This window comes from Gorilla gorilla, chromosome X (assembly GCF_029281585.2).
Source record: "Gorilla gorilla gorilla isolate KB3781 chromosome X, NHGRI_mGorGor1-v2.1_pri, whole genome shotgun sequence".
NCBI lineage: Eukaryota > Metazoa > Chordata > Mammalia > Primates > Hominidae > Gorilla > Gorilla gorilla.
In genome coordinates this window covers 165443707-165467560 of record NC_073247.2, presented here as the reverse complement: position 1 = coordinate 165467560, position 23854 = coordinate 165443707, and the positions used below count along the sequence as shown (strand labels likewise).

Genomic DNA, 23854 nt, shown 5'->3' with positions numbered 1-23854 from the left:
ACAGAGGTTGCAGTGAGCCGAGATTGCGCCACTGCACTCCAGCCTGGGAGAGAGAGCGAGACTCTGTCTCAAAATAAAATAAAAAGACATATTTCTATTTTATTTCCGGATGTGATTTTCCAGCAGGCAAATAAATACAATGGGGAGAGGGGGAAGGAGGGGGATCCTTATAAATTAGAAACAATCTCAGGTGGGGGGAAGGTGGGCGGGCTGGCAGGGGAGGTGGCAGGCAGGGAGCCCACTGCTGGGCACAGTGCCTGGCTTTGCACCCTGTGCCCCCAGGCTCTGCCAGCTCCCCTCAGTGGCTGGCTCGGTTCCGGGGTCATAAGGCACTGCGGTGTTGGTGGATCCGGCTTGCTGCTGTCTGAGCCAGAGCTCACAGGTCAGTCACTTTGTTTTCCACCAGGGCGGCGACCTGCTGCAGGCGGCAGGCCAGCTGCAGCTTCTGGCCCACAGGGTCCTCCTCCAGGGCACTGATAATCTGCCAGGGCAGAGGAGGGTGCCTGTCTGAGCCTGCCCCTCTGCCTGCTGGCCCAGGGCCACCCACCCTGCTTCCATCACCGCAGGAGCCTGGGGATCCAGCGGGGGCTGCCTGGCGTCTCCCTGGGGAATCGGAATGAAAGCCGAGTACCTTCCCCAGCCTGGGCCCTGCCAGCATGGGCTGGCACCCCTGCTCCCCTGGGAGGGTCCACGGGCCTCCCGCTCCACTGTGCCTCTCCTCCGGAGTGCCCTGGGCCTCACCTGATCATAGTACCTGTGGATGTGGTTGTAGAGTTCTTGCAGAGCCTCCAGACAGTGGGGAGCAGAAGTGTAGTTCTGGGGGCACCACGTGGAGGGGGGCAGTGAGGTCCCAGCCTGGTCCTCAAGCCCCAAGTCTCCCCCCTCTGCTCTGCTAGTCTTTCCACCCACGTGTGGACAGGCGCACCCCCCGGGCCATGCCTCACCCCGGAGAGCTCAGCCAGAGCAGAGTTCATCTCCTGGTAGCTCGCCGGAGAGCTCTGGCGAATGTCCGCGTAGTATCTGGAGGAGCAGACTTAGTTAGGGGTGGGGCAGCCCCCATCCCCGCAGCCCCGATGCCTCTGACACCCACCTCTCCACCATCTGCTTGTAGCGTGGGATCTCCCGGGCGTAGAGCAGTTTGTTCACTGGGGAATCCTGCTCCGGAGGGAGGGGAGGCGCTAGGCATGAGCTCGGAGGTGAAGGCGCCCCCATGATGCTGCCACGGCCCACCCAGAGCTCTGTGCACAGCCCTCCAGGCTTCCCCCATAAGCCTTTCCTCCTCAAGCCCCTGCCAGCTGCTGCTGCTGGCACTGCTCTCACCCGGCCCACTTTATGCTCCGAGGTGGTACAGGAGTCAATGAAGGTCTGGGCGATGACAGCAAGGATGGCGTCCACATTGTCCGACACCCGCACATCAAAGATGAGCTGTGGGTTCTTCAAGGCATTCACCCAGAACCGCAGCAGCAGACTGGGGGCGCAGGGCAGGCGTGGGCGTGAGGCCCTGGCCTGCCATCGTGATCTCCGCCCCATGTACTCCAGCCTACTGGCAACACGCTCGGGGCCAGGGGCCGCTGGAAGCTGGCCTGGTGGCCTAGGTGACCTGGGCCCTAGATCTTCCTGTAAGTTCCAGAAACCCCAGGTGGGCGCATCCACCCTGGGAATGTCCTGGTCTCTCTGGGACTCAGTGGACCATGTGCACAGCAGGGGTGGGGCAGCAGGAAAGGCACCTGTTAGTCTTCCAGATGTGCAGGGTCCCTGGGTCCTCGATGCCGTGCTTCTCTGCTAGCTCATCCAGAAGGTCAAACAGGTACTTGACGGCGATGGGGATGGGCCGGTTCACACTGAGAATGGCCTGGAAGGTGTCGTCCACAAACTTCTGCAGCGTGCCCTGCGAGGCAGGGGATAAGGGCTGTGTGGAGGGCAGGGTGTGGGGGCCATCCACGGCTGAGGCTGCCCCTGCCCCTCCCACACCCTGGCTCGGTCGGGGTCCCTGGCTGAGCCTCCTCTCAGGCCCAGCCACCCAGGCCGCACAAACCTTCATGGACAGCAGACGGGTGAGGTAGATTTCCGGAATGGCCTTGGCCCTTGCTGGCTCGCGCTCCCGCAGGCTGCTGCACCGCACCTTGGCCCCTTCTGGCTCCTCGGTGGCTTTCACCAGGTGCCAGAGGCACAGCCCCCCCTCCTCGCCATCCTCCAGCGTGGGTATGTCTGAGGGCACAGGAGCCTGGCTTCAGGGCTATACCCCCTGCCCCTGGCCTGGGATGCCCAGTCCACTCCCCCGACAAGGTGGGGCAGGGTGGGGACTGGAAGAAAGGAAGGAGAGATGGGCAGAAGATCTCGGTGGGGTGGGGGATGAAGTTGAGGCAGATGCCTGGCCAGGAGTTCTGCCTGCCCAGCCTGGACTCCAGTGGCCCCAGGTCAGGGCTGAGGGACTCACTCTCTCCCAAGGGGCACCTCTGGGCCAGGCTCTGGGAGATGGTGCTGCCACTGTGCAGCTGAGGGACGAGCCCCACTGTTGCTCCATCTGGGACCTGGCAGAGATGGGGAGCGGAGGCTGTGCTGACCCCTAGCCAGGCGCCTACACCGCCCACATCCTGCCCTGCCTCGCCCCACCCCGCCCCGCCCCAGACCCGCCCTGCCTCACCTCACCCTGCCCCACCCCATCCCTGCCCTTCCCTGCCTTGCCTCGCCCCGCCCCGCCCCGGGCCCGCCCTGCACTGCCTCGCCCCGCCCCAGCCCCGCCCTTCCTCGCCCCGCCCCAGCCCCGCCCCGCCCCGCCCCACCCCTGCTCACACCTTGTAGTGTTGCAAGGTGTTGAGTCTCTTCCAGTGGTTTTGGGTCACGGAGGTCAAGTCTTCATCCGATAGGGTCAGGTGACCAGCCAGGCCTGAGCGCCACTCTGGAGGGAGTCAGGGAAGCAGATAGTCTACAGCCTGCTCTCCACGCCCCACACTCATAGTAAGACACAGCTGAGGGGCTCCAGGTGCCGGAGGGGTAGGGAAGGGTCCCTGGGGTGGGTGGGCAGGGCTGGCTCTCTCACCAAGGTCTAGGGCATGCACTGAGGGCCTCTGGGAGAAGGGGGTGCCCTTGTAGACTTGGTCCAACACCTTCTCCTTGACCTGGGTGATGGTGTCCGTGTCGAGCACCCGGGCTGGCACGCGCTGCGTCTCGCTGCTGCCTGCGGCCCCGCCAGCCCCGGGCCCCACCAGCACCATCAGTGTCAGGGGCTGGAACTCCACGTCCTCCCGCAGCAAGCGGCTATCATTCAGGGTCCGTTTGGCCTTGCCTGTCACGGCGTCCACGGGGCCTTTGTCCACCTGGTACTGGATGGCCCGGAAGAGCATGTACAATGGTTCACCAGCCACCTCCTGCACTGCCAAGATGAGCCGGCATCAGCCAAGCGAGGGGGGATTGATGACAGCCCTTCTCGCCTCTGCCTCGTCTCCAGCCCCGGAGACGGTTCAAAGTCCTTCCCTTTCCAAAGTCCCCCTTGCCGGGCCTTCGTCACGTAGGGCGCAGGCAGCAGCCCCCTCATGGCAAGAGGGGAGGAGTCTGCCACTCAGGGCTGGGAGCAGGCGGGACAGTGCCCCTCACCCTCAGGAAGGCGTACAGGCAGATGGACAGCCAGTTGGTGAGCAGTTTCTCCACCATGGTCTCTGTCCTGCGGGGAGCCGGCCACAGGGTCAGGCCTTTGTGCCTGTGTCCCTGCTGAGGACATCTCACTTTCCTTCCCCCCACCTGCTGGGGCTTCCTGGCCCCACCCGCCCCTGGACAGAGCCCGCCCAGGGTGCGATGGGGGCAGGTCTGTGGCAAGCCCTCACCCCCGCCACCGGGTCCAGGTCAAGGCCAACCTGCGTAGCATGAGCTTGGGGTTCCTGTGCACGTAATGGGCCGCCAGGTCACCCAGCAGTGTCCTCATGATGTCCGTCAGGTACTCCAGCTTGCCGTGTAGCGCTAGCGACAGCAGCGAAGCCACATGGCAGCGATCCCTCTGGGAAAAGCTGGGCTGCTCCTCCAGGGTGTGGATGAGCTGAGCAGGGGTCGGAGGCTCATCCCGGGAAGCTCCACTCCTTCCCCACCTTTGTCTCAGGCCAGTAGTTCCCCAGCCCCACCTCCTTGCCCACTGGGCACTCCCGCCACACGGCCCTCACCGTGAGGAGGAAGAGCTTGCTGTTGAGCAGGTTGGAGAGCTGCGTGAGGCCCTGGCGCACAGTGGCACAGTGGCCGTCCTCCCCTGGCCCCTCAGGCTTGGGCTGCAGCGGGCAACCGCCATGGCCAGGGAAGAAGGCGCGCTCGGCGTAGGTGCGGTAGTCCAGGAAGGGGATCCCGCTGGCCTCCAGGTCGCTGCTGAGGTCGGTCATCTCCGTCATGAGGTCTGCGGGGCCAGGAGGCGCCGAGGTGTGAGTTCAGGCCTCGTGGGTACCCTGTTCCCCCGCCTCCGCACCCACCTGTGAACTCCTTGCGGCACTGGTCTCCCACGCCGGTCTCCAGGCTCTCCAGCTGCACTAGCACCTTCTGGTAGTCCCGCAGGGCCTGCTTGCTCTTGTGCCTGCAGCCCGGGGCCAGCATCGTCAGCCAGGGCCGGGGCCAGCATCAGCCAGGGCCGGGGCCAGGCCAGCCGCCTGCCAGGGCACCCTTGCCAATGGCGAGGAGGGAAGTGTGCTGGGAGTGGGCGGGTCTCACCTGTACATGAGGGTGAGGAGGAGCACGGCGGCAATCAGCACTGCAGCACCCATGCCCACGCCTGCCTGGGCCTCCATGGGAAAGGCAGACAGCGGGGGTTCAGCCTCGTACTGCACAGGGCCCAGGGCCAGCTGCACATTGCCCATCTGCACCTGGGGGGCGGGCAGGGTTCCTGAGTGCATGCTGGCGGCACCCGGTCCACCTGCCCACCCAGGGCACGGACTCACCACGAACTGTGGCAGGCCGGAGCCATTGGCAGGCTGCGGGGCGTGTGCAGGCGGCTCGCAGTACAGGTGGGTGCGCGTGAGCGTCTTCACCAGGCACTCGCCGCGGCCGATGTGCACGCGCACCTCCTCCTTGCTGATGCCCAGGTTGAGGCCCTCGCCCTGGGACACACATGGGAGCCTAAGCCGCTGGCCCCCACAGAGGCGGCCTGAGCACCATGGCGGGGCAGGGTTGAAGGTGGCCCTCACCTCCACATCCAGGACATGGCCTGGCTTGAGGCGGTAGGGGCGGGCAGGCCCCTCACGGCTGAGGGGTGCCAGGCGGGGGTTGGGCTGGTACAGGAAGCCCTGGCCCCCACTGGCGCTGGCGAAGTCCACTTGCACGTTGTCTAGGGTGAAGAAGACCCGCTGCGGGCGGGCCCTGTCTGGTACAGCAGGGCTCCGGCACAGGAGGAGGCTGGACGAGTTGACGGAGCAGACGGTGGAGCACTGTGGGGCATTCAGGGCCGACCACAGGTGGAGTGAGCTGGGCTCCGCTATGCGCTGCTAGGGGCATGGCGGCCTACCCTCCCCCTCCCCACTGGGCATGGGCATGGGCATGGTCGGGGACAGCCCTGTCGCCTGCTGGTGAGGGGCTCACCTGCAGCAGCCCCCCACCGAGCTGGATACAAGCCTGGGGGTCCGCAGCAGGGGCTCCACATCTCCTCCTTGGCTGTGGGTCCTGGGGCTGGGCCCTGGAAGCGTGCACCTCTGCGTCAGCCTCCAGCCACACAGACAGTAGGGGCCGCTGCACCACGTCTAGGCCGGTGCCCCTGACACGGATCAGTCGCCCACCCCTGTACCAGGATGGCAGTTGGGTGTGGGCGGGTAGTGGGCAACATAGCCCAGCCCGCATCCCACCTTCCCTCCTGCCTGGTGCACAGGCTGGCCTGTGGGCTGACCCTCACCCCCGGAAGCTGGCACTGGGCTCCGCCGCTACAAGCCGGGGGTTGGCGGTGTAGCGGAAGGGGCTGGCGAGCAGTGTGCGCTGGGCATGGCCAAAGACCACAAGGACCGCTGCTTCTCCTGGGACAGCCTGGGGCCTGGTGTGGCACACAATGGCCTCCGGACACACTGGCTCCAGGCTGCAGGATGGGTAGTGGGGTCTCTCATCTCGGCTCTACCACCCCTCTACCCCAGCCCTGGCCCAACCCCCGTAGGAGAAGCCCTGCTTTGCCTGCCTTGACAAGGGCAGGGACCACTGGGGGTGGCCACAGCAACCACTTCTCTAAATGTACCACCCCCACTGTGTAGAAAGGACACTGAGGCCTATGGGAGTGCCCACCACCCGACGGCAGCCAGGCCGGGACTCACATGGGACAGGGTTGGCCACCCACGAAGGCACTGGTGTTGCCACCTGTCTGGAGGTGCTGACCTCGGATGGTGAGCTGGGTGCCCCCTGCCTGGGGGCCCCAGCGAGGACTCAGGCTCAGCAGGACAGGGTCCTGGTGAACAGCGCGGGCTGGGTAGGCACGGCAGCCCAGCCTGGCCCTTTCACCCCCCTGGGCCATGCCCAAGGCCCTCCGGTTCTGAAGCGCAGGTCATCTCTGGACTTCACCTCCTGGGGCCAAAGTGGACCACGCCCTCCTTCCCGAGGCCACTGCACACTGGCCAGCTTCCTCCCACCCACCCCTGCCGCATGGGGAGTAGAAGTGGGGCTCTTTCATCCTCACTGCCACTCTGTCCCCCTTGGGACAGCCTCCTCCCCACCACAGCTTACAGCCCCCAGACCTGGAGCTCTAAACTCTCAAATCCAGTTGCCTCTTTGGGCAGAACCCACCCCTGCCCTCACTGCTCCTGTCCCAGGCTTCCCACCCGGGAAACGATGCCACCAAGTGCCCAGGGCAACAGATCCTGAGAGCTTCGTGCTTCAGACTGGCCTGGCTGCCCTCCTAGACATGCAGCGGTGCTTCCTGCTCCCCGCAGACCCAGCTTGACATCCTTAGTAGGCACCTGTCCTTCCTGGCCCTCCCTCCTACCCTCCCCTGCGTAGGGCGCACCTGGGAGGCCACTGACCTGGTAGGTGAAGTGCTGGCTTGAGATGCCTGGTGGCTGGCTTTTAATGGCCACCCGGACGGGCCCAGTGGTGCCATTGGGGGCAGGAGATGTCACACACACAATCCTGGAAAGCCAAGGCCTGGGAGCTGCTCAGGGCTCAGGGACGCAGGGGACAGCCCACCAGCTGCTACCGAGCGCACCTTCTCCACCCCTCCCCTGACCCGAGTGCCCCAGGTTTCTTGGCCACAGGCCTTCCTTATCTCTGGGTGGCCATCTCTGAGGGCCTCCCCACCCATCTTCACCCTCCAAGTGCCTCACCGGGCCGAGGTGCGGTAGAGAGAGGGCTCAGGGTTGCAGGGCCGGCTGGCCACGCTCACGGCGTACTGCACATCGGCGAAGGCCCGGCCCAGGTTGGAGCCCAGGATGGTGAGGGCCAAGCCTCCCTCAGGGGGACCGGTCAGGGGCTCGACCTGCAGCAGGCAAATGATGGCAGATGGGGTCCCCCGCACCCACACTCCAGTCTGCAGTGCCGGGTGCCCGGCCAGCCAACCAGCCCAGCCAGGCCGAGCTGCTGGGGTTTCGGGGCCTGGGGCAGGGCTGGTCTGATCACAGAGGACAGGACAGTGTGGGGCAGGAGAAGTGGGCCACTGGGCTGTGGGGGCCTGGCAGGAGACTCACTGCATCAATGCTGGGCGCAGGACACAGCAGCTCCACAGCCCCCGGCGGGCACAAGGGCCCATAGCGACAGGCAGGCTGGCCGTCAGCACACCACAGGCAGCCCAGGCTCCTGTTGGCCGCTTGGCAGTGGCTGCAGTCCGGGTGGCCCATGGCGCAGTCGTACAGGATCACTAGGGAAGGTCAGGCAGTGTGCTGAGCACCTCCTGTCTGCCACCCACCCTACCCCGCCTGCCTGGCTGCCCTCAGGCTCACCATAAAGAGCATGGGTGTTGTCCAGCCTCTGGGCCTCGCCCTGGGTGACGTAGATGGGCACTGGGAGCTCCCGCTGGGACATGGAGGGGTAAAACTGTGGGCAGAGTGTGGGGTCAGGCTGGGTGCCCACTCAGGGCACCTCTGACTCTTGTCTCCTCTGGGCCACCCCCCAGAATGAATGTGATTGTTCCCTGCCTCTCCCCCAAGACTGGGGCTCACAGACAGAGGTTATGGGCCCCAAGCAGGCTCTCCACAAAGATGGCAGACCCCTGAGGGTCTACGGAAGCTTGGGGGCAAGAGGGTTTGGAGGGCAGCCACTCACCTGGTGGGCCTGGCAGTGGATGAGGCCTGAATCCCCTGCTGTCTCCTCCAGGGTGGCCGGCAGTCCCCGAAGTTCTCCAGGCAGCTCCAGCCAGCAATGGAAGGAGGCAGGCAGGCCCTGGGGAAGGACGCTGTCAGGAGCGCAGACGCGCTGTTGGCAGACCTCACTGCCCTGCCCCCTTCCCTCCTGATGGCTCACTCGGAAATGTTGAAGGTTCCGCACGCGTAGGGCCAAATGGCTCTCCCAGCCCACAGGCACCAGGTGGGGACCTGCCAGGCCTTCGACCTGTGGGCAAGCCCCTGGGCCACGCACCTGGACGTCCACCTGGGAAAACAAGAGCCCTCAGCCCTTCAGAACTCAAAGGGCCTACTGCTGGGCGGGTCTGGGAAGGGTGGAGAAGGGACAGCCCTGTCTCTGCCCGAAGTTCGGGCCCACCCACCTCCTGGGCGCTGTAGATGGTCCTCTCGCCCTCTGGGCAGTGCTCTCCGTACACACAGTGGCTACTCTGCGGGCACCAGTGACACCGCCAGATGCTGCCCACGCAAGCGCGACACCTAGAGAGGCAGGGTGGCTGCTCAACTGAGTGCCCTCTGGGGTCGCCACCCCTACCCCAGGAGGCAGGCCCAGCGACTCACGGGGCAGCCGCCTCCAAGGCCTGGACGGCACTGCAGTCATAAAAGGAGAAGTTGGTGGCAGCCACAGCCACGTCCTCAAACATCAGGGCCAGGGGCACAGTGACGTGGTCTGGGAGGGGACAGTGGGGGCAGGACAGGTCAGGTGGCTCATTACCCCTCCAGCTTCCATCCCAGCCCCCTACCCCATGGGCCACTCACCTGTGCCTGGAGGGTTAAGTGGCACCTGGTCTTGGGGAGGGGTGACACAGGCCACGTGGGGCCCTTCCACATGAGCCAAGCTGTCATAGTCCCCAAACGCACAATGGAAGTATTCATCTGCATCCAGGATGGGCAGCCGGGGGACAGACAAAGTGACCTGGGATGCAGCGGGGAGAAACCGGGAGATGGAGCCAGAGAGAGGGGGCAGCAGAGGCCATGGGAGAGGAAGGAGGATGGGAGGCAGGCGGGGTTCATATTCCAGGCAGTGGTCATGCTGCCCAGAGGGCCCAGTGGTGGTGGGCGGCTTACCTGGCCCTGCTCCTGGCGGGGGTGGTGGCCTGGCAGCAGGCTCTGGATGTGCAGGCAGTGTCTGTCCTCCTCATAACTCCACAGCCACTGGTTCAGCTGGCCCGCCCGCCCACACTGGCCCTTCCGGGTACACCTGCCAGGCAGGGGTCCATCAGGTCACCGTGGGGGTCCTAGACTCCAAGGATGACCGGCAACGGGGCTGGGGAGGCCGGCCCAGCTGGAGTGCAGTGGGGTGCAATGAGCAGGAGGCGTGAAGGGGACTGTGTCCAGAGAGAAAGGGGCCAAGCAGGCAGGGCCTCATGGCCAAGGCGTGGGCTCCAGCCCTAAGAGGCAGGTGCGGCTGGGCTGAGGGACGCACAGTGACTCAGGGCTGCCTTAAAGGATTCCAGGGGCTGCCGTGTGGAGCACCGGCTGGAGGACAGCTGTGTGGGGGTTCTGGACCCTGGCTGGGGCTGCTGGGATGAGGAGTCCACAGGCTGGGTGGTGTCGGAAAAGGGGGGTGCCAACCAGATTGACGGCTCAGTGAGATGGGGCAGGATGGGTGACCTCGGTGGTGGCTCCGAGTGTCTCCAACAGGCAGGGTTGGCCTCCCGGCACGCCTAGGGCTACTTCCAGGGGCAGCCTCCTGGCACACACCACCCGTTGGCCCAAGCCTAGGCACAGGCCCCGTGCTCACCTGCCCTGGAGGACACACCAGCCACACAGCGGGTCCTGGGCCTGGAGGCAGCTGGCACAGTCAGGGAACTGGGGGCAGGCTGCCACAGGTATCCGGTCCACCTGGAGGGGCAGCAGAGCAGAGAGGCAATGAGCACGAGACTTGGGCCGCGTGTGCTGGCCCCTTCAGCCCCAGGATGGCCCTCACCTGGTGGGCAGTCAGGACATAGAGGTGACTGCCACTGCTGTCCAGCAGCAGGTCTGGGCTGATGGCTGAGCCTGGAAGCCCCACTTGCTGGGAGTGGTAAACCTGGCCCTGGGAGCCGTGGAGAAAGACCTGAGTGGGGGGACAAGGACGAGGCTGGGCCAGATGGCCAAAGGTTGCCTGTTCCAGGGACACGCCCTCCTCCCAGTGGGGGCTCCTTTTTAGAGCCAGTTCCCCTTCCTGCCGGGCCATCGAGGGAGGACACATCGCTTCCCCCACTCAGCACCCTCAGGCCTAGGACACTCTCCAGGGAACCATGACACCGGGGCAGCAGCGGCACCCTGGGTGAGGCCCCGTGTACCAGGGACAGTTCTGCCAGGTGGGAGGGCAGCTATGGGGAGACAGGAAGGTCACCAGGAGGCACCACACCCTGCCCACCTCACCCAGCCACCCCAGCCACCTTCACCGTGAGCCACCACCAGCTGGTGAAGGCCGGGCTGCAGGGGGCAGTGCTCAGCCAGCAGTCACTGTGTGGCGAAGTCCCCTGACCCAACCGTGGGATGCGGGCTAAGAGGTGGAGGTTGCTGGGGGCTTTCCTGAGCCTCCGTGGCCAGGGGCACACCCAGCCGGACAGCAAGGCCGGGCCCTCACCTTGTGCAGCTGGCCCTGGGTGTCCCCCAGGAAGGCTATCATGTGCCCATCTGCCTGGAGAGCTGCCACGGCGCTGACCGGCTGCCCGAGCTTCAGCAGAGGCTGGACCTCCAGGGGCTGGCGGCCAGCAATGGGGCTGGGGGTGTGCTCGTCGCCACAGGGGTACGACTCGGGGGAGTCCTACGTGGCAGGGAGTGGAGAATCAGCCCCCGGAAGAGGGCAGAGAGGCAGTCGGGGGATACCTGGGCTGCCAGCGGGAGGAGAGCCAGGCACCCTGGGATGACCCCAAGGCCCAGCAATCAGGGCCGAAGGGCCGGGGCACCTGGCAAGCTCAGCATCCAGAGGGAGAAAGGCGGAAAGAAACGGGTGGAGAGCAGGCAGGAGACCTGGAGACTCAGCTGACCCCTGGCTGAGAGGTTGGCTGGCACTTCCCATGGGCGGGCACCCCTGTCCAGTGCTGAAAGATGCCAGCCATCCACAGAGAGAGGGGGGATGGAAGGGCATGCCACTCACAAGGGGCAGGGTGACGCAGCGCGACGTGACGCCGTACTCCACGGTGGCTTCCTCTGCGCCGCTGGGGCCCCGGCCGCCCGCCGTGTAGCAGAGTCTCCGGGCCTGCTCCATGCTGGCACCCAGCTCCGCCATGGGGAAGGCACAGAGCGCCGCCTGGGTGCCCCTTGGGCCCGCGGCAAACGCCCCTAGCAAGGTGCCCGGGGCAAGGAAGGCGGCCTGGATGAGGCCCTGGCCCTGGCAGGCGAGGGGGACCTCCACGTAGGAGTACAGGTTGGTGTCCCCCAGGCAGACGCGGGCCACGTAGGAGCGGTACTCAGCCTGGGCCCGGGCCCCGCGGCGGCGGAACACAAAGTAGGCGGAGCGGGCGTCGGCAAAGGCCCCGACGTAGCTGTTGTTGTAGTCGGAGAAGTCGCCCACCACCAGGCGGCCCAGGCCCTCGCTGGAGAAGGGCTGAGACCCGGCCAGCTGGCGGATGGCCAGGGGTGGCACCCCTGCCGACAGCTTGCCCGCCAGGCCTCTGGCCACAAGCAGGAGGTCCCGGCCGGGCAAGGGCACCACCAGCCCCACCGTTGCCACTCCTGGGGTATTGGCAGCCACAAACTGCCCATCACCAGGGTCCTCAGCTTGGTACAGCACCTCGGCCACATCCCCAAGGCGCCGTGTCTCACACACGCCCTGCCGCACCTGCCCGCAGGCCACCAGCTCCTGGGCGCGGCTGCTCACCAGCAGCAGCTGGTTGGCATTGTCAGTGAGCTGGGCCTGTGGGCACTCAGTCGGGTCACGGAAGGGCACGCAGTCAGGGCTGTCGATGACAGGGCCAGTGACAGCCACGGCCTCGAGCTGCAGCTCGGGGCTGAGCTGGAAGAGGCGGTTCACTGCGCCGACATAGAGTGTGCCTCGGCCAGGTGCCAGTGCCAAGTGGTTGAGAGTGGTATTAGGTGCGGAGAAGCGATGGGCCCCTGTCAAGGGCAGTGGCGGTGGGGACAGCAGCAGCAGGAGGAGGCAGAGGCCGAAGGGAGGCCAGCGAGCCATCACGGGGGCCTGTGAGAGGGCACAGGTCAGGGCAGTGGGAGCGCAAGGCAGATAGAGGACCAGAGGAAGGTGGAAGGTGGGGTGGACAGAGGCCAGGGTGCTCAGGGCCAGGGAGGGAGGGAGGCAGAGAGATGGAGAATGAGAGAGAGTGAGCGGAGACAAGGAGACAGAGGGGGCACAGAGAGAGGAGGACATAAGGAGGGACAAAGACAGTGTCCAAGAGCTGGAGCAAGAGGCAGGGAGGGGCGCATGCACGCACGCACAAGCACACAAGGACAGAATTCTTTCATCTCCTACTTTATATGCATGTAGATTGTTGAAGGGGGGCAGGTCCTGGAAAGCCGCAAGAGCGCTAACAGAGCGACTGTGAGTCACAGAGGGGGCAGGGATGGAGAGAGGGCAGGGGAGGGAGGGAGGCCGCGGGAGCTGGAAGGCTGGCGGAAGCTGTGTCACAGCACGCCCCTGCGCCCGCCACCCAGACAAGAGAGATCTAAGTGGGGTGAGAGGAGTGAGGCCACCGTGTGCCCCAAGGGACCAGACAGGGAGAGAAAACCTGCCTTGGGCAGCCAGGGCCGGCTGCAAGGAGGAACCCTCCCCAGCTGGGGGAAAGAGCCAGGCAGCCGCGGGCTGAGCAAGGAGCAAGTCAGCGAAGAGGCAGGGGTGAGCTCCATGCTGGCACCCAGCTCCAGGGCGAGGAAGCACTGGGGCAAGGCAGCGGGGGTGCTGGGAGAAGCCAGGGGTGTCAAGAGAGAACACAGGCTTCAGGGGTGCGGGGAGGCCTGCTCCTGCCCCATGGGCCCCAGCAGTTTGGGTCTCTCAGGGCCTGGCACAGGGGGCCTCAGTGTGGGAGTGTCCCGGGAGAAGAGCAGACCAGGAGAGCTGGCTGGGGGAGGGGTCAGGGAAGGGGCAGGGAGGGGTGCCAGACTGGAGATGGTTCCTGGGTGTGCCTGGTGGGACCCCGGGGTGAGCCCCCGAGGGTGAGAGGTGGGAGCAGCCCCTGCTGTGGCCCCTCCTGCCCTCCACAGAGAGATGCTGCCCTGGGTGTGTGGTCACATGCCGACCAGGAGTGGGGCCGCTGGGACTCAGGGCAGAGCAGCGCCTGGAGGAAGGCCCAGGAGCCCCTTATCTCAGGAACACAGGCAGGAAGAGCACGGACACTTCCTGCGGACCCCGGGCTATCTGGGGCAATGTCTGCCACGAGGGAGGCTGCAGCCTGTATGTCCTGCGCCTGGCCACAGCCATCCTGCCCTACCCTGCCCCTCCCAGGAACATTTTTGGGGACACCGGGCCTGGGCACTTACCGTGAAGTGGTGCAGCAGAGGGGTCTCCTGGGCGGCGTGGCACATACGCTCAGTTCAGCTGCCCCAGGGCAGTGGCAATGGGCATGAGATGGCTGCGGGGGGGCATTGTCCTGAGTGGGAGGGAGACAGTCGAGGCTCAGCCCCATTCGAGCTGGCCTGGGGAAGGAGGGGCGGCGGTGGGGGTGGTGCCCAGGGCCTGGCGACTGGGCTCCCTCACAGCTGGCAGCTTTGTCAATAGTGGCCAGGCCAAGGCAGCCCTGCCTCCACCACAACAATGTTCCCTCTGTCCAGAGGCCAGGCCAGGGCCCCACTCGCTAGTGCTGTCACCCCCACTGGGCTGTTCTGAACAGGGGGCTCCTTGCCACTTCCCACCCTCAGGGAGCCACCCCCGGGATCCGGGGACAAAGGGCTGGGGTTTCCTCCAGCCAGCCCTCCCCCTCTGGTCCTACAACCCCTGTGTCACTAAGCATGCCCCTCCCTGACTCCCCGGGTCCCTGTGAAGGGCACGGGGTGGGCCTTGGAGCCCCTGCAAATGCCGGCTGGTAGCCTTGGGGCCTGGGTGAAGTGCCAGTCCTGGCCCTCAATGCCTGCCTTTGTCCAAAAGATCTTCCTCCACACCCCCAGCCCAGCCCTGCCCCTGGGGACTGGTGAAGTGGTGCCAGGTACAGCATGGTGGCAGCGAGCAGGACCACGGGAGGAGGCTGCTTGAGATGGGCTGAGGCAGAGGGTCCACAGGCCGGGGCTGTCCACCCCACCCTCTGAAGCACCATCCTGCTGGCCTAGATGCCATCCATGCAGGGGATGGGGAAGGGAGGGGCACCTAGCAGCTAGCCCCCTTGTCACCCTCACAGGCCACCCTGGCCAGTGGCACAGGAGCAGGTGCACTGGGGATGGGGTCTCTGCCTCCCCCACAGCACGGCAGCAGTAGGCTCCAGGGCAAGGTGGCAGTGGGTTGCTGCTACCTGGCTGGGCCAGTTGGGTGGCTGTGGGGGTGGGGAGCCAGGCGGGCAGCCTTTCTACCCTGTACCCTGCCCGAGGCTGGCGTTGGCTTTCCCATTTCGGGGAAGAAACATGGTTCCCCACCTCCTAACCCCAGGGCTACCGCTTGGGGGACACCGTGCTCCCAGACACCTAGTGCCGTCGTCAGGCTGGGCCGACACCCGAGGGCTCTTGTCTGACCCCAGCCAGTTGGCCCTGAGACCCTAGCTTCTCCCTGGCCCAAGCACACCCTGATGCCTTGCCCTGAGGCCTGGTAGCCCCTGCACCCCAAGCCCAAGCCCAAGCCCAAGCCTGCCCCAGCTCTTGCCTACCTGGTGGGCCACCGGCGAGGGCCAAGTAGCAGCTGGCGGTGCCAGGAGCACGTCTCACAGAGCCCCAGCCTCCCTCCCCACAATGCAATCGTGCCCAGTCCGACTCATCCCAACAAGCCTGGCCAGGCAGCCCAGCCTCTCTCCGCCCGCCCCTTTGCCCAGTGGCGCAGGGCAGGGTGTTGCTGCCCTCTGCTGGCCGCAGCGGGCATGATGGAGTACTGACCGTGGGCACCTGGCAGGTGAGAGACGGCAGCGCCCTCCTATTGGGTGGGCATTCCATAACCTGGCACGAAGCACCTACTGGATGCCAGGCTTGGGCTTGGCACTGGCACCATTCAGAAACAAACACAGGTTAGGAAACTGAGGTACAAGAGGTTAGGAAACTTGAATAAAGTCACACAGCTAGTATGTGGCAAGGCTGAGTCAACCACAGGGCCCCTTCGCTTAACCGTCAGGCTACATGACCTTGAACCATGAACCTTGGCAGGTGTTGGGCAGGAGATGGAGCTGAGGCCTACCCCAGGCCAGGCCTGCACGTGACATGCCCACGTGGCGTTGAGGAAAAACCAGTGTTTCCCACCGACTGGAACACAAGGTTGGTCAAGGGCCGTCTCCCAGGGTGTGGCGGAGGTCAGCAAATCAGGTGGGGTTGAGAATTTGTAGCTTGAGAACTTGAAATTGTCTCGCCATGGGCAACTGCAAGCTGGTGGCCCTGGGGCAGAGAATGTGGGGAGGCCTGGTCCAGTGGTGGTCATGGGCATGGGGAGAGGCGGGCGCGTTCTAGAGGCGCTCTGGGGAGGCAGCATTCTGAAGACTGTGCGTTGGACCCAGGGCAGGAGGCGAAGGCAGGAGAATCCAGGCGACCCTGGGGCTTTTCTGCTGGGGCACTGTTCCCCCTGTGGCAGGGCCATCCACAGAGGGGCTGGCGGAAGTGGGAGGACGGTAAGACTGAGGGGCCCATGAGGGAGGAGGAAATGGCGATGGGGCTGGGGAGGCCTGGGGGTGAGAAGCTTGGCTCAGGTGACTGGAGCCCTGGGGGCGGCCAGGGTATAGGGCCAGGTGTTGGCCCTGGAGCTCAAAGGCCCAGCAGACTTGGGGTATGGGTGCTTCCCTGAGCAGCTGTGTCATTCTTTCCAACCTGCATGGAGAGAAATGGGGCACAGAGGTGGGTGACTTGCCCAGGGCCATGACCTGATGTCGTTTCTTCAGAGTGCATTCCACAGAGATGGGATTTGAACCCGGGCATCCTGGCACGGGCCCCAGATCCACAGCTTCTCACCTGCAGCCGCTGAGGATGTGGAGGCAAACCAGGCAGGCCCGTGGGAAGGACCACCAAAAAGCGAGTGAGCAGCCGGCGAGGGTTCTCTCCCCAACAGGAAGGCCAGGCAGCCTTGACGGAGCCAGGGAGGGATCTAGAAGCTCCAGGAGGGGAGGCTTGGGGGAGCCAGCTGGCCTCTCTCCCTCTCCCTGTCCTTCCCCCCATGCCTACCCCAACACACACACACATGTCCTTGCTGGCCCCGGATGAGACAGACGCCTGCAATCTGGCATGGGGAATGGGTTTCTCCTTCCTTTCCACAGAAGAAAATAAATCAGCTGGGCGTCGTGGCTCCCGCCTGTAATCCCAGCACTTTGGGAGCCCAAGGCAGGAGGATCACTTGGGCCCAGGAGTTCTAGACCAGCATGGGCAACATAGTGAGACCCCCATCTCTACAAACAAATTTAAAAATTAGCCAGGCATGGTGGTGCGAGCCTGTAGTCCCAGCTACTTGGGAGGCTAAAGTGGGAGGATCGCCTGAGCCTGGGAGTTGGTGCCTGCAGTGAGCTGTGATGGTGCCATTGCACTCCAGCCTGGGTGACAGTGCAAGACTCTGTCTTTAAAAAAAAAAAGAAAAGAAAGAAAGAAAAAAGAAAATAAATCCATCCACAGGCAGCACCGTTTTCATAAATATGTGTGTATATGGCCTGCAAATGCACCTTCTATGCTTTCTGAGCAGATAAGAGGCGTGGCTATGGCAGCCCCTGGTCTGAAGCTGGTGTAACCAGAAAGGATCTAGGCTGGTTTGGGGAACCGGAACATCTTATGTCAGGGGAGTCGTGCTGGATGTATCCTGCAATGGCTGGGTCCCCTCACCAAGGGATGGGAAGGCAGCGTCAACTGATCTGGTGTTGTCTCCTTGCTGTGTGCCAGGCTTCTCAATGCTGGAAGGGGACTCGTTGGGTCAGTGGGACGTGGGCTTCACGTTTGCTGGGCTGAAGACGTAGCTCTCCATGCTGGCATCCCAGCGGACACCCCCACTGCCACTGCTGCACCACGTCTTCACGTACACCAGAGAGCAGACTTGAGAGTTTCTGCGCATACAGTGAGTGTGAAATGGTGCCCTGCTGGGTTTTGAATCGGCATTCCTTGACCACCGGCCATATTGCAGCGCTTTTCATTTCTTCTGTCAAATGCCCGTGCATGTCTTGGCCTTACATTTTGCAGGTGTTCTGTATTTTCCATACCAATCCCTGGGGTGTATGTCTTCGGCCTACCTGTTATTTGTCTTCTCAGTTTGCTGATGTATCAAGTGATAAACAGAAAGTCTTCATTTTAATATCATAGCATTTATCAATCTGATTTTTTTTTTTTTTGAGACGGGGTCTCGCTCTGTCGTGCAGGCTGGGGTGCATTGGCGCAATCATGGCTCACTGAAGCCTCCTGGGCTCAAGCGATCCTCCCACCTTAGCCTCCCAAACACCTGGGACTACAGGCAGGCGCCACAGTGCCTGGCTAATTTTGTAATTTTTTTGTAGAGACAGGGTCTCGCTATGTTGCCCAGGCTGGTCTCAAACTCCTGGACTCAAGTGGCCCTCCCGCCTTGGCCTCCCAAAGTGCTGGCCCGTGAGCCTGTGAGCCACTGCGCCTGGCTACCTTCTTTTGAATTCCCATTCAGACTGTGTGTTGCTGGTATATAGAAAAACAATGGATTTCTATGTACAGATTTTGTATTAAGTAACCTTGTAAACTCTCATATTAAGTCTAATAATTATGTTTGGGTTCTCTTTGTGGATTCTTTTTGATTTTCTGCGTACACAACAATCCTATCATCTGCAAGTAATGACCATTTTGTTTCTTCTATTCCAGTCTTTTTAGCTTTGATTTCTTTTTTTGAGGCAGAGTCTGGCTCTGTCACCCAGGCTGGAGTATAGTGGCACAATCTTGGCTCACTGCAACCTCCGCCTCCCTGGTTCAAGCAGTTCTCCTGCCTCAGCCTCCCAAGAAGCTGGGACTACAGGCACCCACCACCACGCCTGACTAATTTTTGTATCTTTACCAGACACAGGGTTTCACCATGTTGGCCAGGCTGATCTGGAACTCCTGATCCACCTGCCTTGGCCTCCCAAAGTGCTAGGATTACAGGCGTGAGCCACTGTGCCCGGCCGATTTCTTTTCCTTGCTTTACTTCCCTGGACTTGCTTTCTCTTACTTTTACTTCCTTTGAATGAAAGCATAGGAGGCGCCGGGCATGGTGGCTCACGCCTGTAATCCCAGCACTTTGGGAGGCCGAGGCGGGTGGATCACCTGAGGTCAGGAGTTCGAGACCAGCCTGACCAACATGGAGAAACTCTGTCTCTACTAAAAATACAAAAAAATTAGTCGGGCATGGTGGCCCATGCTTGTAATCCCAGCTACTTGGGAGGCTGAGGCAGGAGACTCGCTTGAACCCAGGAGGCGGACGTTGCGGTGAGTCAAGATCGAGCCATTGCACTCCAGCCTGGGCAACAAAAGCGAAACTCTGTCTCAAAAAAAAAAAAAAAAAAGCATAGGAGGCATTCTGTGTTCCATTATTAAGTATGATGTTTGCAGGGAGCATTCGGTAGATATGTTTATCAGATTTAGAAAGCTCCCTCCCATTCCTAGTGTGCTATATGTTGAATTTTTATAAAATGCTTTTTCTGAATGCATTAATATGATCACAGGGTTTTCCTCCTCTAATCTGTTAATGTGGCAAATTACATTAATTCATTTTTAAATGTTAAACCACTCTTGTATTTTCTGGACTAAACTCAACTTTGCATGATGTATTTTTTTCATATACAATTCTGGATTGGGTGGTTTTTTTTTTTTTAGCCTTGTATTATTATCCTCGTCTGGTTTTGGTATCAAGACATCGTAAAGTGAGTTGAGGCAGTATTTCCTTTTTCAGCTGTTCACTGGAACAGTTAGTCTAAGATGGAGATGATCAGTTACTTCCATGTTTGCTGGAGATCATCTGTAAAACCATCTAGGCCTTCCTTGTTTTTTATTTTCTGTTTTTTGTTTTGTTTCTTTTCTTTTCTCTTTTTTTTTTTTGTTTTCTTTTGTTTTGTTTTGTTGTTGTTTTGAGACAGAGTCTCACTCTGTTGCCCAGGCTGGAGTGCAGTGGTGCAGTCTTGGCTTACTGCAACCTCTGCCTCCTGGGTGCAAGCGATTCTCCTGCCTCAGCCTCCCGAGTAGCTGGGACTGCAGGCATGCACCACCACGTCCAGCTAATTTTTGTATTTTTAGTAGAGACGGTGTTTCGCCATGTTGGCCAGTCTGGTCTTGAACTCCTGACCTCAGGTGATCTGCCTGCCTCAGCCTCACAAAGTGCTGGGATTACAGGCATGAGCCACCGCATCTGGCCTGGCCTTCCTTGTTTTTGTATCTTCCTGCCTGTCCCCCTATAGATTTTAAACAATGGATCCAACTTCTGTAATAATTATGGGACCATTTAGGTTTTCTGTTTCTTCTTGAGTAATTTTTTTATTGTGGGAAAAAATACATAACACAAAATTTGCCTTTTTTTTTTTTTTTTTTTTTTGAGACAGGTCTTGCTCTGTTGCCCAGGCTGGGGTGCAGTGGCATAATCATTGTAACCTCAAACTCCTGGTCTCAAGCGATTCTCCTGCCTCAGCCTCCCGGGTAGCTGGGACTACAGGCATTCACCACCATGCCCAGCTAATTTTTAATTTAATTTTTTTTTTTTGAGACAGATCTCACTTTGTCACCCAGGCTGGAGTACAGTGGCGTGATCTCAGCTCACTGCAACCTCTGCCTCCCGGGTTCAAGCAATTTTTGTGCCTCAGCCTCAAATTTTTAATGTTTTTGGTAGAGATGGGATCTTGTTACTTTGCCCAGGCTGGTCTCCCATTCCCAGACTCAATCAATCCTCCTACCTTGGCTTCCCAAAGCACTGGGATTACAGGTGTGAGCCACCATGCCCAGCCTCCAACTTTATTCTTCTGCATGTGGATATCAAGTTTCCCCTATACCATTTGTTGAAAAGACTGCCCTTTTCCCAATTTGTAGCCTTGATACCCTTGTCAAAAATCATCTGACCATATACTTGAGAGTTTCTTTCTGGGCTCTGGATTATATTCTGTCTCTGTCTTTATGCCAGGACCACACTGTAATATGTTTTATTTTGTAATATATTTTGGAAATCAGGAAGTGTGAGTCCTCGAACTTTGTTCTCCTTTTTCAGAATTGTTTTGGTTATTTGGAGCCCCTTGAGATTCTATCTGAATTTGGGATGAATCAGTCTATTTTGAGTCAATTTTTGATAAACAATATTTTTCTAGGAACATGCTTTTTTTTTTTTTTTTTTTTTTTGAGACAGAATCTAGCTCTGTTGCCCGGGCTGGAGTGCAGTGGCATGATCTTGGCTCACTGCAACCTTTGCCTCCTGGGTTCAAGCAATTCTCCTGCCTCAGCCTCTCGAGTAGCTGGGATTACAGGTGCCCGCTACCACACCCAGCTGATTTTTGTATTTTTAGCAGAGACGGAGTTTCACTGTGTTGGCCAGGCTGGTCTTGAACTCCTGACCTCAGGTGATCCACCTGCGTCGGTCTCCCAAAGTGCTGGGATTACAAGCGTGAGCCACCGCGCCTGGCTGGAACATGCCCATTTTGTTTAAGTTTTCAAGTTTATTAGCATAAAGTGTTTTGGTTTTATTTTATCATTGATTTATTATTAATAAATTTCTTGGGTCAAAACCAGATGACATTGCTTAATGTTCATTTATTGTTAACCTACAAAAATTGCAGTTTCATCTTGTTCAATCTAATACACACGGAAGAGCATATGCTGCTTCGATGAATCATGAACTATTGCACATCTGTCCCCACCGACAGCCAGCATGGACCCTTCTTTTTCCCTTCGCAGTTAGTCCTAGCCTTTCCTTGGTTTTCTTTATACTTGTCCCAAATATGAATTAGCCTTAAACAATAAATTATTTACTTTTGCAACAAATTTTTTGGTTTTATTTTTTTAAATGTGTTAACTAGAATCACCATGCTGTACATCAGATCTCTGGAACGTCTCCATCCTGCATAACTGAAACTTGGTACCCTTTGACCAGCATTTTCCCATTTCCCCTACCCCAGTCCTGGCGGCCACTGTTCTGCTCTGTTTCCATGAGGCTGACATTTTTACTTTCCACGTGATCAACGTCATGCAGTATTTGCCTTTCTGTGCCCGGCTTACTTCACTTAATGTAACGTCCTCCAGGTTCCTCCATGTTGCAAATGGCAGGATTGCCTTCTTTTTAAAGGCTGAGTAGTGATCCATTGTGTATCTGTACCACATTTTCTTTATCCATTCATCTGTTGGTGGGCATTTCGTTTGATTCCATATCTTGGCGATTGTGAGTAGTGCTGCAATGGACATGCGAGTGTGGATATTGCTTCGACATACCGATTTCATTTCCTTTAGATACATACCCAGAAACGGGATTGCTGGATTGTATGGTCATTCTCACTTTAAATATTTTGAGGAACCACCATGCATACCATTTTCCATACTGTTCCAAAATGTTCCCTTTTCTCCACACCCTCGCCAAAGTTTGTTTTCTTTTGTCTTTTTGAAAACGATCATTCTAATTTGAGTGAGGTGGTGTCTCATTGTGGTTTTGAGTTGCATTTCCCTGATGATTGGTGATGTCAAGCATTTTTCTTTCTTTTTTTAAGATGGAGTTTTGTTCTTTCGCCCAGGCTGGAGTGAAGTGGCGCGATCTCGGCTTACTGCAACCTTTGCCCCCCGGATTCAAGCGATTCTCCTGCCTCAGCCTCTGGAGTAGCTGGGATTACAGGCGTATGCCACCACACCTGGCTAATTTTTGTATTTTTAGTAGAGACAGGGTTTCACCATGTTGGCCAGGCAGGTCCTGAACTCTTGACCTCAGGTGATCCACCCACCTCAGCTTCCCAAAGTGCTAGGATTACAGGCGTGAGCACTGCACCCGGCTGATCTTGAGCATTTTTTTTTAATAGACCTATTGGCCATTTGTATGTCTTCTTTTGAGAAATGCTTGTTCAGGTCCTTGCCCATTTAAATTGGGTTATTTATTTTTTCAATTTTCAATTTTTAATTTTTAGGAGTACATAGTAGGTGTAACTGGGTTATTTTAACTGGGTTAGAAAATACGTTTGCTTGCTATTGAGTTGTTTGAGTTCCTTGTGTGTTCTGTGTATTAACCTTGTATCAGATGGATGGTTTACAACTATGTTCTTCCATTCCATAGGTTGTCTCCTTCACTCTGTTGATTGCTTCCTCTGCTGTGCAGAAGCTTTTTAGTTTGATGCAAACTCATTTGTCTGTTTTTGTTTTGTTGCCTGTGCTTTTGGTGTCATATTGAAAAACTTATTGCCCAGACCAGTGCCAAGCAGCTTTTCACGTAAGTTTCTTCTAGTAGTTTTCTAATTTCAGGTCTCACATTTGAATCTTCAGTCCGTTTTGAGTTGATCTTTGTGCATTGTGTGAGATAAGGGTCTAATTTCATTCTTCTGCAAGTGAATATCCAATTTTCCCAACACCATTTATTGACAAGACTGTCTTTTGTCTATCATGTATTATTGGCACCTTTGTCGAAGATCAATCAACTGTAAATGCATAGATTTATTTCTGGGTTCACTATTCTGTTACGTTGGTGTATGTGTCTGTTTTTATGCCAGAACCATGCTGTTTTGGTTACTATAGCTTTGTAACATATTTTGAGATCAGATAGCATGAGTCTTCCAGTTTTGTTCTTTTTGTTCAAGATTGCTTTGGCTATTTGGGGTCTTTTGTGGTTTCACATACATTTTAGAATTGCTTTCTCTATTTCTGTGAAAAATCTCATGGGAATATTGATAGGGATTACATTGAATGTGTAGATCACTTTCGGTAGTATAGACATTTTAACAATATTAATTATCCCAATCCATGAACACAGGGTATCTTTCCATTTATTTGTGTTTTCTTCAGTTTCTTTCATCAGTGGTTTACAGTTTTCAGTGTATAGGTCTTTCACCTCCTTGGTTAAACTTATTCCTAAGTATTTTATTTTTTATAGCTATTATAAATGAGATTGTTGGCTTGATTTCCTTTTTGGATAACAAAATAAATCTTCTTTCATGATTTCTTTTTTAGAAAGTGCATTGGCCCTCTCCCTCTCCCTCTCCCTCTCCCTCTCCCTCTCCCTCTCCCTCTCCCTCTCCCTCTCCCTCTCCCTCTCCCTCTCCCTCTCCCTCTCCCTCTCCCTCTCCCTCTCCCTCTCCCTCTCCCTCTCCCTCTCCCTCTCCCTCTCCCTCTCCCTCTCCCTCTCCCTCTCCCTCTCCCTCTCCCTCTCCCTCTCCCTCTCCCTCTCCCTCTCCCTCTCCCTCTCCCTCTCCCCACGGTCTCCCTCTCCCGCTCTTTCCACGGTCTCCCTCTGATGCCGAACCGCAGCTGGACGGTACTGCTGCCATCTCAGCTCACTGCAACCTCCCTGCCTGATTCTCCTGCCTCAGCCTGCCGAGTGCCTGCGATTGCAGGCGCGCGCCGCCACGCCTGACTGGTTTTCGTATTTTTTTTTGGTGGAGACGGGG

At 58.9% G+C, this 23854-nt stretch overlaps 1 protein-coding gene and 1 long non-coding RNA gene across 16 annotated transcripts; one reads left to right on the top strand and one right to left on the bottom strand.

Moving 5' to 3' along the window:
• Positions 1–74: 74 nt before the first annotated feature.
• PLXNB3 (plexin B3) lies at positions 75–15148 on the bottom strand. 12 transcript variants are annotated; one of them, XM_004065085.3, is made up of 36 exons: positions 15005–15148; positions 13695–13804; positions 11362–12402; positions 10849–11028; positions 10201–10329; positions 10015–10115; positions 9339–9471; positions 9030–9186; positions 8832–8940; positions 8636–8750; positions 8395–8520; positions 8197–8313; positions 7875–7968; positions 7623–7792; positions 7263–7414; positions 6963–7068; positions 6261–6391; positions 5855–6031; positions 5548–5743; positions 5157–5396; positions 4911–5069; positions 4684–4835; positions 4449–4549; positions 4152–4375; positions 3852–4030; positions 3595–3661; positions 3041–3368; positions 2796–2899; positions 2438–2531; positions 2036–2208; positions 1728–1888; positions 1321–1468; positions 1091–1155; positions 945–1020; positions 742–816; positions 75–481 (listed from the first exon to the last, which is right to left on the bottom strand). In XM_004065085.3, the coding sequence occupies exons 2-36, from the start codon at positions 13737–13739 to the stop codon at positions 377–379; spliced, it is 5730 nt and encodes a 1909-aa protein (XP_004065133.1). In that variant the 5' UTR covers positions 13740–13804; positions 15005–15148; the 3' UTR covers positions 75–376. The 12 variants fall into 12 exon arrangements, 10 of the variants coding, with proteins under 10 accessions (XP_004065133.1, XP_055231835.1, XP_063559021.1 ...); XM_055375860.2 differs by having other exon boundaries at positions 10201–10308; positions 15005–15122; XM_063702951.1 differs by lacking the exon at positions 5855–6031 and having other exon boundaries at positions 5548–5641; positions 15005–15132.
• Positions 12795–23505, top strand: LOC129529873 (uncharacterized). Of its 4 annotated transcripts, none has more exons than XR_008675389.2 (6): positions 12916–13053; positions 15492–15599; positions 15836–15946; positions 16214–16347; positions 17196–17367; positions 23418–23505. It is a non-coding gene; the product is annotated as an uncharacterized lncRNA (long non-coding RNA). The 4 variants fall into 4 exon arrangements; XR_010132511.1 differs by lacking the exon at positions 23418–23505 and adding an exon at positions 22531–22724 and having other exon boundaries at positions 15841–15946; XR_008675388.2 differs by lacking the exon at positions 23418–23505 and adding an exon at positions 22531–22724.
• Positions 23506–23854: the final 349 nt, after the last annotated feature.

Bases quoted from the DNA above. Each gene is read 5' to 3' on its own strand.
- PLXNB3 (XM_019019183.3), bottom strand. From the start codon at position 12,588: ATGTCCTCCTCTCTCTGTGCCCCCTCTGTCTCCTTGTCTCCGCTCACT. The intron at 9,187-9,338 runs GTAAGCCGCCCA...GCTGCATCCCAG, and splicing joins CCCGCCAGGAGCAGGGCCAG to GTCACTTTGTCTGTCCCCCG. The intron at 1,156-1,320 runs GTGAGAGCAGTG...CCTCCGGAGCAG, and splicing joins CGGAGCATAAAGTGGGCCGG to GATTCCCCAGTGAACAAACT.